The following is a 15,495-nucleotide window of genomic DNA, read 5'->3' on the forward strand; positions in this document are numbered from 1 at the left end:
TATCTCAGAAAGTACTCAAAGGATCTTTCTCAAATTTCATATGTTGCTATACGTAGTAAAAGTTTGTAAAGCAGAGAAGAGATCCCTCTTTCGTTTGTTTGACATAGATCATTCTTTGGTGGGCGCCAAGATCCCTCTGGGATCTCTTGTTTAGGTTGGTCTGAAAAACCAAGATGGCTGCCACAAATGCCATCTTGAAAAACACACTCAGGCCAGTTTTAGCGTTGCAATTTAACTGAAAATGTCAAAGATGTGAACAAAAGACAGCTCATTAAATGTTATTTGCATGCTAGCTGTCATGACCACTTTATACGACTCCCATTTTGAAAAATAATTTTTTCAGTACAGAACCTATTCCAAGATCAGGACCTATAGTCATCATGCTTTATTTGTAATCGTGTGCTGTCTGCTGTTTATAAACTTTTCATTCAACCGACTTCTCCTCAATAAACAAAAGGTCTAGGGTACTGATGTTTGATTTTTAGCAAGCTGGAATGAAAGGCTACCAAGATGCCTGACACCTAAAAATAAAGGCATTGCACGTGGCATGCTGGGATATCAAATTAACTTAAAATAAAGGTCAAGCTCATAACAAAGTTGATTTGATTATTTTTAAAGAATGGAAAAATATCAAATTTATTATCTTGCGACTACTACCATTCTCTATACATTCATTATATGATCACCAGGTTGCAAGTGAGCAATTTAGGTCCATTGAGCTCTTGTTGAGAAGTCATTTAATGAAAAGTTTATGCACAGCCAACAATGAAGTGCAGAGAAAGGCGACTATACGTGAAGGTTATATCAACCTTTCAGGTCAAATGACCCAATAAACTACCACTACATGCTGAAGGATTGAAACAGAGAGATAACTCAGATAGATCATTCATTGACCATGTAAGAATAAGATTCTGTTGATTGAATAAAGATGGCTGGCACTGCACCATGGGATATTAGCTTATCTGCTTTGGCAAGGCAGAGAAATAATAAAGAAATATTTCAATTACTGGAATGACGAAACGCTTTATTGTACATTAACAGTTATAACACAATACATAGAAAAGCCGTAACTTATGGATAAGCAGATGTAGACTTACAGTTTTGGTATGTGATATTTAAGGAACAAAGTAGATTCTAGGGGTTGCTGCTTTTATTGAAGTTTCATTTAAGGATTAAATTACAATTTTGAAATTAATGTAATGACAGTTTGGCGACATCAGATGATATCAATATATTTATCATTACTACACTATGAGCACTTTCCTGTGTTGTGATTATAGCTTTAATACCAGATTCTTTAATCCAAGTAACAAATACCAGGTAGGAGAAAACAAATCTGTCCTGAAAGCAATTTTTCAATATGATTTTGTAATATGCAAATGTGATAACAAACATACCATTTTAAAATCAAAAGTCTCAACATATTAAGAAATAAATGATTTCCAAATGTTTGAATTCTGCAAACATTTTTGGTGAGAAAAATATGCTCTTTGTATATTTACAATGGTAAGTTTTAAGTACATGTTCATGTATCTAACAAAAAATACCACAAATAATATTTACTACTGTTGTAACTTTGAATTGATAAAAATAAATTACATTGTAAATAACAGCATAATAACTCCATGTAAATCAAAACATAAGTAATATTAAAATAAAAATGTTTTTAAAAAATAGTTCAAAATAGAGAAAATAAGGAGCTTATACATATAGATAATTGACATTTCCAATGCCATTATGATATTCACATACTTTTACAAGTACTAAAATCAACATTCTAGGAAACCTTTCAATTAAACTATTATTATCACTATTAAACTTTGGTAAGTGGTTTGAAGAAGCTGGCAAATTATATGGCATAGATATATTTTACAAGTGGAAGGAAGTAGAATTTTGAATATTTTCAAATGAAACATTTCATAAACTTTGCAGATTAAACTTCAAACATTACTACATAGCTGAAACACAGTTTTATCCAACAAATGCAAACATGATGCGTTTAAAATGAATCATTCAAAACCGAAATTGTACAAATCTTGGTATTTTATGAATATATACATGTATATATATAAATCAATACAAGAATCATTGCAACAACTTTTACAGTAAAAAGAAGGGAATGGCAAAGTTGCAAAGACACTGTCAAATAACATTTTATCATATAAGCACAAAGGCACAGCAAAAGTAGTTTTAAAATTGAATGACGATATATGTCATGGTACATCGATTCCATCTACAAATGTAGCGGTAACTAAGAGAACCAAGGCATGTCCTCTCAACTTCCAAGATTGTTTATATTTGTCAACTAGGATTTAAAAAAGATTCTGGCAAGCAAGAGCATATAGCCTCCTTTTCAGTATTGAGTGTGTACGGGAAATAATCAACCCTTTTTATCATCTTTTTCATCATCCATTCTGATCGTATTTTTCAGGAAAAAAAAACATCCATAAGACAATTAAACACATCACTACTTCTGTCATTCCATATAGGTATCAATCCGATCTATCAGAGTTCATTCCCTTTGTTTCACTCTGTCCAATCAGAACTCCTCTGATGTAAAACATGACCTCAGATGTATTAGGTGTAAGAATATGAAAGAAATTGTTTTCTTCGCTTGAAAACTTAATTATGCCAGAAAATGAACAGCTATTAAAATGTTGAACTTAAAGCCTTATTTCAAGAAATTAAATGTAATTTTTCTCCTTGGAGATGTACAACACACAGCATCCATGAACAAACGCTTTTCAAGGGGTAGTGTCCTCAATGGCAACCTTGTATCACATCTGAGCTTCATGTACAACCAATTGAGTTACAATCGATGAGCTCCCATAGTGCACTATAGATCTAGCTGTCAGCTAATGGAGTGAAACGAAGGGAAGTAACTCTGATAGATAAAAATAGTATCCATGTAAATCTTAAAACTACTATTGCCAATGCCTTTTGAGGGCAACTAAGCTTGCTATAAATGTTCCCAAAAATAAACTTTAAAGACCATACCATAGTTGGTCTTACAACAATATCAGTATTACTGTACTGATATCTATATAGATATATTCATCAATATATAGCAGTCAAAATAAAAACAATGTAATATATAATAAAAAAAAAATGGATTGCCTTTCATAATGTCCATGATGATGCTCAGGATGATCTCTTGTAAAGAAAACAAGTCAAATATTCAACTTTCCAATATAATTGTTTGTTGGCTAGAAGTCCACGTTTGGAACAGAATTTGTATCCAGAATTATGAAAAAGTTCTACATATTATTAAAGCAAAATTTGTACACAGTTTGAATCAGTGGGTGTGTTTTTTCCAGTAAATGCAATACCGGTAATTGTCTAGTTCAAAATATGACACAAATTTTTTTTATTTTTAATGATCCTTTTTAGTTCTACCATGTCAATTCAAGAATATATTGACAATTAAGAAACATTAACACTTTAATTAAGAACTTCAGATTGAAGCGGTATCCCTTGCCAGTGTCTCAAATTATTTGTCTTATGTTAATATCATAAATTAAAGTAAATAGAACTTTACAAGAGTACTTCTAAAATTATTGAAATCCATCAAAGATATATTTATATATATATCAAAATGCATGGTACTCTGAGCTTTTAGTCCTGAAATGTATACAAAGACAAAATATGTTTTTTTCATTCGTATAAGAAAGAACCTAGTTGAGCCTTACTGCCGTTCTATCATAAGATTGCACGATTGTGCTACAGTACTAGTGTATCGACTCACTGTAGCTATATATATATATTATAGTAGATTACATGGCTTCATGTTACAGGTGAAGTGTCTATATAACACGCATTGTGATTGGCCGAGTTGATCTAAAATAGTAAATAGAGGATATTTATCAAGGTAATATATTATAACTACCTTTGCAGCCTTTCATCTTATTTAATAATACTATCAAGTGAAAAGTTCATACATAATCAAAGATCTGTACATTTAAGAATATATGTTGAAAGATTCACAGAGAGACAGAAATCTTTTAGGATACAGTGGACACTTGTTAAAATATCACTGTATAACATTTTTTAAGTAAATAAAAAATTCATCAAATACATACATATTTTTGAAGTAATCATATTTAGCATATTTCGCACTGGATAATTTGCACTAAAATATTATTGTGCTTTATCGTGTTTTCTACATAATGCTAGTTTACCTACATGTATCATTACATGTGAATTCATCACTGTGCTAATCTGCGCAAAATTAAAACTTGGTTGCACAAAAAAATAAGAATGTTAACAGAATTACAGTACACATTTACATGTAATTAACAATAAACAGATACACCCAACGTTAACAGATGACTCAAATTTTCAGCTTGTAAACATTCAAATTGTATCGATTAGTAACAATCTTAACTTATCAGACAAAGACTATTTGCTTTCTACACCAAATTTACATTTGAAAGTTTCTGTATATAATGTGTGATCCGCCATTTTGTCATCCTCGATACTTCAGGGGTTCCTATCACTTACAATCTCTTAATTGGAACTCATGGAGTATCAAGGATGCCATTTTGTAGGAGATATATAATAATAAGGCTAATTCAATGCCTGGATAAATTTGGAGTGGTAAACCATACTACATGTACTGTATAGCTGCTTCCATCATGAAAATTTGATCCACAAAATATTGAGAAGTGATTGAATTATTATCATATATACCTGAAAGCCTGATCGAAAATTTTGAACTCAAAATTTTTTTTTTTTTAAATGTGAAAATTTTGACCCACAAAAATATGCAGCTATACTATACAGTATGTAAAAGTAACTGATTTTTATGAACAGTTTCACTTTTAGATGAGTGATGCAGGTGATCTATTATATGTATGAGCTAGCTAGGACACAATATCTTGTTTACTCCGACTAAAGTTTAACAAGTATATGAGACTACGGTGTTGCTACACTGTACCATCACTGTGTGACAGGAGTCACATTGTGTTCCTTGTTCAAATGTTCATCTCTCTCTGCTTCGCTGTAGAAGAAATTGTAACAGACTGGACATTGTGTAGTATGATAGGTGAGCATTCCTTCAGAGAACTTGGGTACCTCTAGAGTTCGTAGTTCTCCAGTGGTCCCTGAACCAGTAGGTGTGAACAATTCTTTCTCACATACCTTGTGTCGTTCACGCATGTGCTTTCGTTTGGACATTTCATCACCGAAATATCCATTACAGAGTGGGCATTTAACGAATTCACTGTACTGTTCTTCCTCTTCATGGCGGTCACGCTCGGCACGTGATGAGAATTCGCTTCCACAAATGCTACAAGCAAACAACAGAAGATTTGATGACGATGATGAAGAGGACTTGGTAGGCTGGCATGTAGATGTTGACTTTTGACTATCTGTTTCATATCTTGAATCCAAACCATGTCTGCATGTCAAATTTTGCATTTGGAATTTTTTGTTTAAATGTAGGTAAGTCTGAAAGTGGACGATTGTATACCTTTTTTCTTGGGCGTCTACTCTTATCTTCCACATTGTCAAGCAGTCCTCGTAATCTAGGTGAGTAAGAATCATCCTGCTCACTTCTGGGAGATTCAGAGTCATCACTTAACACATCAAAGTCAGACCCTACGTCTGCCATTTCAGTATAATTCACTGGATTTTTTCTCCCTGAAGACAGTCTAGTTGAATATGGTCCCTTGCCTCGGTTCCTTTTTTCCAGTAAGGATCGTGTGAGCAAATCAAACTTTCGATTAGCTTTTTCTGTAGGCGTCATTGACGTTCCTACTCTCATTGCAATTGATGTTTCTATTGGACTAGTGACTGAAACATTTTCTCCCTGCTGGCTTTTGTCTCCAGAAACATCTCCAGGAAACAGATCTTGGAATGATACGAATGGAAGTCTGTAGACCAGGGAGTTATCCTGATCCTCTCCCATATTGGACTGATTCATCGAACTCGGTGTACCATTTTTATTTCCAATACTGACCTTCTCTGTCGGCACACTACTTTTGTAAGCTTCAGCTAAGCTTTTTCCTTTCAGAATCTTTAAAAGGATGGAATTTTTGGTTGTTTCTGATATCGGCCCTGAATCAGAATTTTGTCTCTGGTCATATTGTGATGTATCTATATCGGTGTCAATCTCCATCTCTGGTTCCCCAACATCAGAGTCCTGTGGCTCTTCTTTGATTGATGTGACCGACATCTCCATGGGATCATCGTTACTTTCTGCTTGTGACGGATAAAACTGAGCTGGAGTATTACATCCACTGGAACTTTGACTATTCTCAGCCTCACTGTTGTTTCCCTCTTCGTTTTCTGTCGGCCATTTTGGCTGCGAGTCCTCGTCATTATTATTCCACACTGGTTCCTCTTTGATTACAATTCCACCGGGTAACGTCTCACTGATTATTTGATTACTATTGCTTTCATCATTATTTACACTAGATTCCTTCTCCTTGTCGGAATCTTTCTGTTTATATATTCTATCTTCACTTTGCTCTTTTATGGCGGTATACTCCTGTGACGACTCATCATTCTGAGTTACTGGAGTGGATCTGTCTACCTCACTAGAATCCATTTTTATGTTCTGACCTACAATGGCATCAGAAACTTTTTGACTATTTGCTGTCAGTACTGGTGGAACATTCCGTGTTGACGCTGTGCTCATGGGGATCATCAGTCCAGACAAAATGGATGCTACAGATGCTGGTTCCTTGGGTTGTGTTGGTGGGGCTGGGTTCTCCTCCTCCTTTGACCTCAATGCTTCCTTACTGACAGGGCTGAGATACATGTTGTCCTCCCCACATAAGGTCTGCACCAGATAGGGGTATTTTTTAACTGACGTGTCACTTGTCAAACCTTCTGACCCTGAAGCATTTATGCTGATATCCGACAACTTTTCAGCACTATCCTCTGCCTGCCAGCCTCCCTCATGAGCTGGTATCATCTTATTTGCATAAGATAAGTCCGGTGTCATCTTTCTTTTTCGTTTTGATTTTGGACCCATAGACCAGATGTTTGATACCTTACAGATGTTTTGGTCCCCATTCGTATTGTGAGGCGAAATAAATCCTGTATTTCTTTGTCTAAAGTTCCCAAGCGTCTCATGAATTTTCACCACATGGTTGTCTGTAGGCGTCAGTGCTACACAAATCAACGCATCCACTTCTATAGGATTCTTGTACTTCTCCTGACAGAGGCTCAGGACAGCTGCTCTAAGCACTGATGCAATTCTTTCCCTTTCCTTCATTCTGGCTACTTTTGTCTTGTTCACCATAATAAACCCTTTCTCAGCTAGCTAATTCCTGCAAAACAAAATAGAATAAATTAAATATATAATAATAATAATATATACAAGTAAGTAATATTCATTGTCATGACAAACTTTTAAAGAACCAGTTGGTACAAGTCCAAAGTGACCCTTGGTCCACATTTTAACTACCAGCTGGTACTAGTCCACAATGGCTTCTGGTTCCCATCTTACTTCCAGCTCGTACTAGTCCACAGTGACCCCTGGTCCCCATCTTAACTACCAGCTGGTACAAGTCCACAATGACCCCTGGTCCCCATCTTAACTACCAGCTGGTACTAGTCCACAATGACCCCTGGTCCCCATCTTAACTACCAGCTGGTACTAGTCCACAGTGACCCCTGGTCACCATCTTAACTCCCAGCTGTTACTAGTCCACAATGACCTCTGGTCCCCATCTTAACAACCAGCTGGTACTTGTCCACAGTGACCCCTTGTCCTCATCTTAACTACCAGCTGGTACTAGACCACAGTGACCCCTGGTCCACATCTTAACTTCCACCTGGTCCACATCTTACTACTAGCTGGTACTAGTCCACAATGACCCCTGGTCCACATCTTAACTACCAGCTGGTACTAGTCCACAGTGACCCCTGCTCCCAATCTTACATGAAACTACCAGCTGGTACTAGTCCACAGTGACCCCTGGTTCACATCTTAGCTACCCACTGGTACTAGTCCACAGTGACCACTGGTCCACATCCTTAAACTACCAGTTGGTACAAGTCCACAATGTCACCTGGTCTACAATTTAACTACCAGCTGGTACTAGTCCACAGTGACCCCTGGTCCCCAACATAACTACCAGCTGGTACAAGTCCACAATGACCCCTGGTCCCCATCTTAACTACCAGCTGGTATAAGTCCACAATGACCCCTGGTCCCCTACTTAACTACCAGCTAATACAAGTCCACAATGACCTCTGTTCACCATCTTAACTACCAGCTGGTACAAGTCCACAATAACCCCTGGTCACCATCGTAACTACCAGTTGGTACTAGTCCACAGTGACCCCTGGTCCCCATCTTAACTACCAGCTGGTACTAGTCCACAGTGACCCCTGGTCCCCATCTTAACTACCAGCTGGTACAAGTCCACAGTGACCCCTGGTCCCCATCTTAACTACCAGCTGGTACTAGTCCACAGTGACCCCTGGTCCCCATCTTAACTACCAGCTGGTACAAGTCCACAGTGACCTCTGTTCACCATCTTAACTACCAGCTGGTACAAGTCCACAGTGACCCCTGTTCACCATCTTAACTACCAGCTGGTACTAGTCCACAGTGACCCCTGGTCCCCATCTTAACTACCAGCTGGTACAAGTCCACAGTGACCCCTGGTCCCCATCTTAACTACCAGCTGGTACAAGTCCACAATGACCCCTGGTCCCCATCTTAACTACCAGCTGGTACTAGTCCACAGTGACCCCTGGTCCCCATCTTAACTACCAGCTGGTACTAGTCCACAGTGACCCCTGGTCCCCATCTTAACTACCAGCTGGTACAAGTCCACAGTGACCTCTGTTCACCATCTAAACTACCAGCTGGTACTAGCCTCCAAAGACCCTTGGTCCCCATCTTAACTTCCAGCTGGTACGTCCACAGACCCGTCACAGTACCCTGGTAACACCACTGGTACAAGTCCACAGTGACCCCTGGTCCCCATCTTAACTACCAGCTGGTACTAGTCCACAGTGACCCCTGGTCCCCATCTTAACTACCAGCTGGTACAAGTCCACAATGACCCCTGGTTCACCATCTTAACTACCAGCTGGTACAAGTCCACAGTGACCCCTGGTCCCCATCTTAACTACCAGCTGGTACAAGTCCACAATGACCCCTGGTCCCCATCTTAACTACCAGCTGGTACTAGTCCACAGTGACCCCTGGTCCCCATCTTAACTAACAGCTGGTACAAGTCCACAGTGACCCCTGTTCCCATCTTAACTACCAGCTGGTACAAGTCCACAATGACCCCTGGTCCCCTACTTAACTACCAGCTGGTACAAGTCCACAGTGACCCCTGGTTCCCATCTTAACTACCAGCTGGTACAAGTCCACAGTGACCCCTGGTCCCCATCGTAACTACCAGCTGGTACTAGTCCAGTAATGACCCCTGGTCCCCATCTTAAACTACCAGCTGGTAACAAGTCCACAGTGACCCCTGGTCCCCATCTTAACTACCATGACCCCTGGCTGGTACAAGTCCACAATGACCCCTGGTTCCCATCTTAACTACCAGCTGGTACAAGTCCACAGTGACCCCTGGTCCCCATCTTAACTACCAGCTGGTACAAGTCCACAGTGACCCCTGGTCCCCATCTTAACTACCAGCTGGTACAAGTCCACAGTGACCCCTGTCCCCATCTTTAACTACCAGCTGGTACTAGTCCACAGTGACCCCTGGTCCCCATCTTAACTACCAGCTGGTACTAGTCCACAATGACCCCTGGTCCCCATCTTAACTACCAGCTGGTACTAGTCCACAATGACCCCTGGTCCCCATCTTAACTACCAGCTGGTACAAGTCCACAGTGACCCCTGGTCCCCATCTTAACTACCAGCTGGTACAAGTCCACAGTGACCCCTGGTCCCCATCTTAACTACCAGCTGGTACTAGTCCACAGTGACCCCTGGTCCCCATCTTAACTACCAGCTGGTACTAGTCCACAGTGACCCCTGGTCCCCATCTTAACTACCAGCTGGTACAAGTCCACAGTGACCCCTGGTCCCCATCTTAACTACCAGCTGGTACTAGTCCACAATGACCCCTGGTCCCCATCTTAACTACCAGCTGGTACTAGTCCACAATGACCCCTGGTCCCCATCTTAACTACCAGTTGGTACAAGTCCACAGTGACCCCTGGTCCCCATTTAACTACCAGCTGGTACAAGTCCACAGTGACCCCTGGTCCCCATCTTAACTACCAGCTGGTACTAGTCCACAGTGACCCCTGGTCCCCATCTTAACTACCAGCTGGTACAAGTCCACAATGACCCCTGGTCCCCATCTTAACTACCAGTTGGTACAAGTCCACAATGACCCCTGTTCCCATCTTAACTACCAGCTGGTACAAGTCCACAGTGACCCCTGGTTCCCCATCTTAACTACCAGCTGGTACAAGTCCACAGTGACCCCTGGTCCCCATCTTAACTACCAGCTGGTACAAGTCCACAATGACCCCTGGTCCCCATCTTAACTACCAGCTGGTACTAGTCCGCAATGACCCCTGGTCCCCATCTTAACTACCAGCTGGTACTAGTCCACAGTGACCCCTGGTCCCCATCTTAACTACCAGCTGGTACAAGTCCACAGTGACCCCTGGTCCCCATCTTAACTACCAGCTGGTACTAGTCCACAGTGACCCCTGGTCCCCATCTTAACTACCAGCTGGTACAAGTCCACAGTGACCCCTGTTCACCATCTTAACTACCAGCTGGTACTAGTCCACAGTGACCCCTGGTCCCCATCTTAACTACCAGCTGGTACAAGTCCACAGTGACCCCTGTTCACCATCTTAACTACCAGCTGGTACAAGTCCACCAGTGACCCCTGTTCACTACCTTAACTACCAGCAGGTACAAGGTCCACCAGCAGTGACCCCTGTTCACCATCTAACTACCAGCTGGTACTGGCCAATGCAACAGACTAGTACCTTTGACCCTGTTCACCATCTTAACTACCAGCTGGTACAAGTCCACAGTGACCCCTGTTCACCATCTTAACTACCAGCTGGTACTAGTCCACAGTGACCCCTGGTCCCCATCTTAACTACCAGCTGGTACAAGTCCACAGTGACCCCTGGTCCCCATCTTAACTACCAGCTGGTACTAGTCCACAGTGACCCCTGGTCCCCAACTTAACTACCAGCTGGTACAAGTCCACAGTGACCTCTGTTCACCATCTTAACTACCAGCTGGTACTAGTCCCACAATGACTCCCTGGTCCCCCATCTTAACTACCAGCTGGTACTAGTCCCACAATGACCCCTGGTCCCCATCTTAACTACCAGCTGGTACAAGTCCACAGTGACCCCTGGTCCCCATCTTAACTACCACATGGTACAAGTCCACAATGACCTCTGTTTACCATCTTAACTACCAGTTGGTACTAGTCCACAGTGACCCCTGGTCCCCATCTTAACTACCAGCTGGTACAAGTCCACAGTGACCCCTGGTCCCCATCTTAACTACCAGCTGGTACTAGTCCACAATGACCCCTGGTCCACCATCTTAACTACCAGCTGGTACAAGTCCACAGTGACCCCTGGTCCCAACTTAACTACCAGCTGGTACAAGTCCACAGTGACCCCTGTTCACCATCTTAACTACCAGCTGGTACTAGTCCACAGTGACCCTGGTCCCATCTTAACTACCAGTTGCTACAAGTCCACAGACCCTTCCTCATTTAACTACCAGCTGGTACTAGTCCACAGTGACCCCTGGTCCCCATCTTAACTACCAGCTGGTACTAGTCCACAGTGACCCCTGGTCCCCATCTTAACTACCAGCTGGTACTAGTCCACAGTGACCCCTGGTCCCCATCTTAACTACCAGCTGGTACTAGTCCACAGTGACCCCTTGTCCTCATTTAACTACCAGCTGGTACAAGTCCACAGTGACCCTGCCTGGTCCCCATCTTAACTACCAGCTGGTACAAGTCCACAGTGACCCCAGGTCCCCATCTTAACTACCAGCTGGTACAAGTCCACAATGACCCCTGGTCCCCATCTTAACTACCAGCTGGTACTAGTCCACAATGACCTCTGTTCACCATCTTAACTACCAGCTGGTACAAGTCCACAGTGACCCCTGGTCCCCATCTTAACTACCAGCTGGTACTAGTCCACAGTGACCCCTGGTCCCCATCTTAACTACCAGCTGGTACTAGTCCACAGTGACCCTGGTCCCCATCTTAACTACCAGCTGGTACAAGTCCACAGTGACCCTCTGGTTCCCCATCTTAACTACCAGCTGGTACTAGTCCACAGTGACCCCTGGTCCCCATCTTAACTACCAGCTGGTACAAGTCCACAGTGACCCCTGTTCACCATCTTAACTACCAGTTGGTACTAGTCCACAGTGACCCCTGGTCCCCATCTTAACTACCAGCTGGTACAAGTCCACAGTGACCCCTGTCACCATCTTAACTACCAGTTGGTACTAGTCCCAATGACCCCTGGTCCCATCTTAACTACCAGCTGGTACTAGTCCACAATGACCCCTGGTCCCATCTTAACTACCAGCTGGTACTAGTCCACAATGACCCCTGGTCCCCATCTTAACTACCAGCTGGTACTAGTCCACAGTGACCCCTGGTCCCCATCTTAACTACCAGTTGGTACTAGTCCACAGTGACCCCTGGTCCCCATCTTAACTACCAGCTGGTACAAGTCCACAGTGACCCCTGTTCACCATCTTAACTACCAGCTGGTACAAGTCCACAGTGACCCCTGTTCACCATCTTAACTACCAGTTGGTACTAGTCCACAGTGACCCCTGGTCCCCATCTTAACTACCAGCTGGTACTAGTCCACAGTGACCCCTGGTCCCCAACTTAACTACCAGCTGGTACAAGTCCACAGTGACCCCTGTTCCCCATCTTAACTACCAGCTGGTACTAGTCCACAATGACCCCTGTTCCCCATCTTAACTACCAGCTGGTACTAGTCCACAATGACCCCTGGTCCCCATCTTAACTACCAGCTGGTACAAGTCCACAATGACCCCTGGTCCCCATCTTAACTACCAGCTGGTACTAGTCCACAATGACCCTGGTCCCCATCTTAACTACCAGCTGGTACTAGTCCACAATGACCCCTGGTCCCCATCTTAACTACCAGCTGGTACAAGTCCACAGTGACCCCTGGTCCCCATCTTAACTACCAGCTGGTACAAGTCCACAATGACCCCTGGTCCCCATCTTAACTACCAGCTGGTACAAGTCCACAGTGACCCCTGGTCCCATCTTAACTACCAGCTGGTACTAGTCCACAGTGACCCCTGGTCCCCATCTTAACTACCAGCTGGTACTAGTCCACAATGACCCCTGGTCCCCATCTTAACTACCAGCTGGTACAGTCCACAATGACCTCCTGGTCACCACTTAACTACCAGCTGGTACTAGTCCCACATGACCCCTGGTCCCCATCTTAACTACCAGCTGGTACTAGTCCACTATTGAACCCCTGGTCCCCATCTTAACTACCAGCTGGTACAAGTCCACAGTGACCCCTGGTCCCCATCTTAACTACCAGTTGGTACTAGTCCACAATGACCCTGGTCCCCATGTTAACTACCAGCTGGTACAAGTCCACAATGACCTCTGTTCACCATGTTCTTAAACCAGTTGGTACTAGTCCACATTGACCTCTGTGGTCACCATCTTAGGGTCAGTTGGGTAATTGGGTCCTCAGTTGCACTAACTGGTCCCCTATGGACTAGTTGGATATTGGTTAGTTTGATTAGCTACTCATAAAAATATTTGACTATTCCCATAATATTTGATAATCATTACAAATATTTGCACACCCTTCTGATAATGCATAAAATATTCATGGTCCTGAATGGATTTCTTCCGATTAATCAATAAAAAAACAGTTTTAAAAATGACGATTTGTCCGATTAAACGTGGAGGCTTAAAAGGGCTCAAAAACCATGACATAATCACCCCCCCTTAATGTATTTTCCCACTGGGGTAAGACATGTAGAGAAAAATTGGCATATTGAACATAATTGGTGTTTAATCATAGTACCCATATAATTGTGCTACATTAATACAAAAATAAATATGAAATAATTTTATTTGTTCCTTTTGGTGGCACTGTAATCAATTACATCACTCCATATACATAAAGTACATAGTGCCATGGAATTTTTAATATTTTCATAATTATCTTGTATTAGATAAGAAGCTCTAACTTTTCAATGTGGTAATGGTTTAAAGTAAGTAACTTTTGTATCTGTTTACACAGTTAGTCAGGGAATTATTATATATTCTGTATTTAATAGCATATTACAGAGTTATCTCCCTTTGAGGGTAGGTATTGATTGTTACTTCATGTGATCACCGTTGTTACATCATACTTTTCGGAGAAAACAACGTGAATTGTGTTCACAAAAAAATTAGGTCACAAGTCGTACAGGTACCTACCCTCGAGGGAGCTAACACTGTAATCTGTAAAGACAGAATATTCAATAACAGATCTAACAATTTTCTTTTTTGTTGATAAATCAAAGGCCAGATAAGCAAACAAATGCAAACAAAACATAAGCACACAAATGCTTTTTTGACAGATCAAATTCCTTAACTTCCAGCACCGCAGCCATAACCTAAATGGAATACAATGCCGGTGTTGGTTAAAAGCATCACACATTTGTATTGTTTCACTAAACTCCTTCTCAAGATGAGGGAAAGGGCACTGTAGTGGGAGGGGTGCTAAATTCGGCAAATATGGTAAGCGCTATCATTTTTGCATTATGCTTGCTATTTTGTTTTATTTCATATTTTTTTTTTTTTTTTTTTGCTAAGAAATTATAATTCAAAATTTGATAAAAAATAAATAAACATAAGACTTATTTCTCAAATTTACGTACACGTACTGAGATAAATTTTGCAGCCTTGTAGGCCTACCTGTAAAAATCAGATAAGATATTTGACAAAATTAGTTCCAGAAAATGACCTTGAAGTTATTAGATTTCAAAATACAACAAGTGATATCAGCGTCATGAACGTACTGTATAAACGGCTTGGCGTGAAATAAACAGGTTACGATATAAAATCATGGCCTGAACAGAAGGATTCAAAGAACAATAACACTTATCAATATAATGACTTGTCGTCACCACAAAGACCACGGTAAAATGGCGGAAGGTGAACTTACCGACTTGTCCCTTGTCAGAATCAAACACTAAAATTGACGGTTTTCATAGACGTAGTTGTCATGGAAACATTTCAACCGCTCCGTCTTATAGACGTTGTAAGGTTAAGAATAATGTTTAACGCGAAGAACTTGGGGAAGTATCCATCAACAGACAAAATTCAGACAAGACTTCGACCTCACCTTCCCTCTCCTGCTGACCTATAAACATGTTAAGTCATTGAACGACCTTGCCCTTTCACCTTTCGTTTCACGTTATGCTCTACTTCTTTGTCCTTATGCCCTTTGTTTTGGTTCTAGTTATTGCCTTCTTTCGCTGTAAATCAATAAATG

General features: G+C 41.5%; 1 protein-coding gene across 1 annotated transcript; it reads right to left on the reverse strand.

The window, feature by feature from the left end:
• Positions 1-1,003: 1,003 nt before the first annotated feature.
• Positions 1,004-15,373, reverse strand: LOC138327833 (uncharacterized protein DDB_G0284459-like). The gene is given in 3 exon segments (XM_069274246.1): positions 1,004-5,394; positions 5,396-7,277; positions 15,166-15,373. Coding segments are annotated over 2 exon segments (2,310 nt in total). The 5' UTR covers positions 7,250-7,277; positions 15,166-15,373; the 3' UTR covers positions 1,004-4,938.
• Positions 15,374-15,495: the final 122 nt, after the last annotated feature.

This window comes from Argopecten irradians, chromosome 7 (assembly GCF_041381155.1).
Source record: "Argopecten irradians isolate NY chromosome 7, Ai_NY, whole genome shotgun sequence".
Classification (NCBI taxonomy): Eukaryota; Metazoa; Mollusca; class Bivalvia; order Pectinida; family Pectinidae; genus Argopecten; species Argopecten irradians.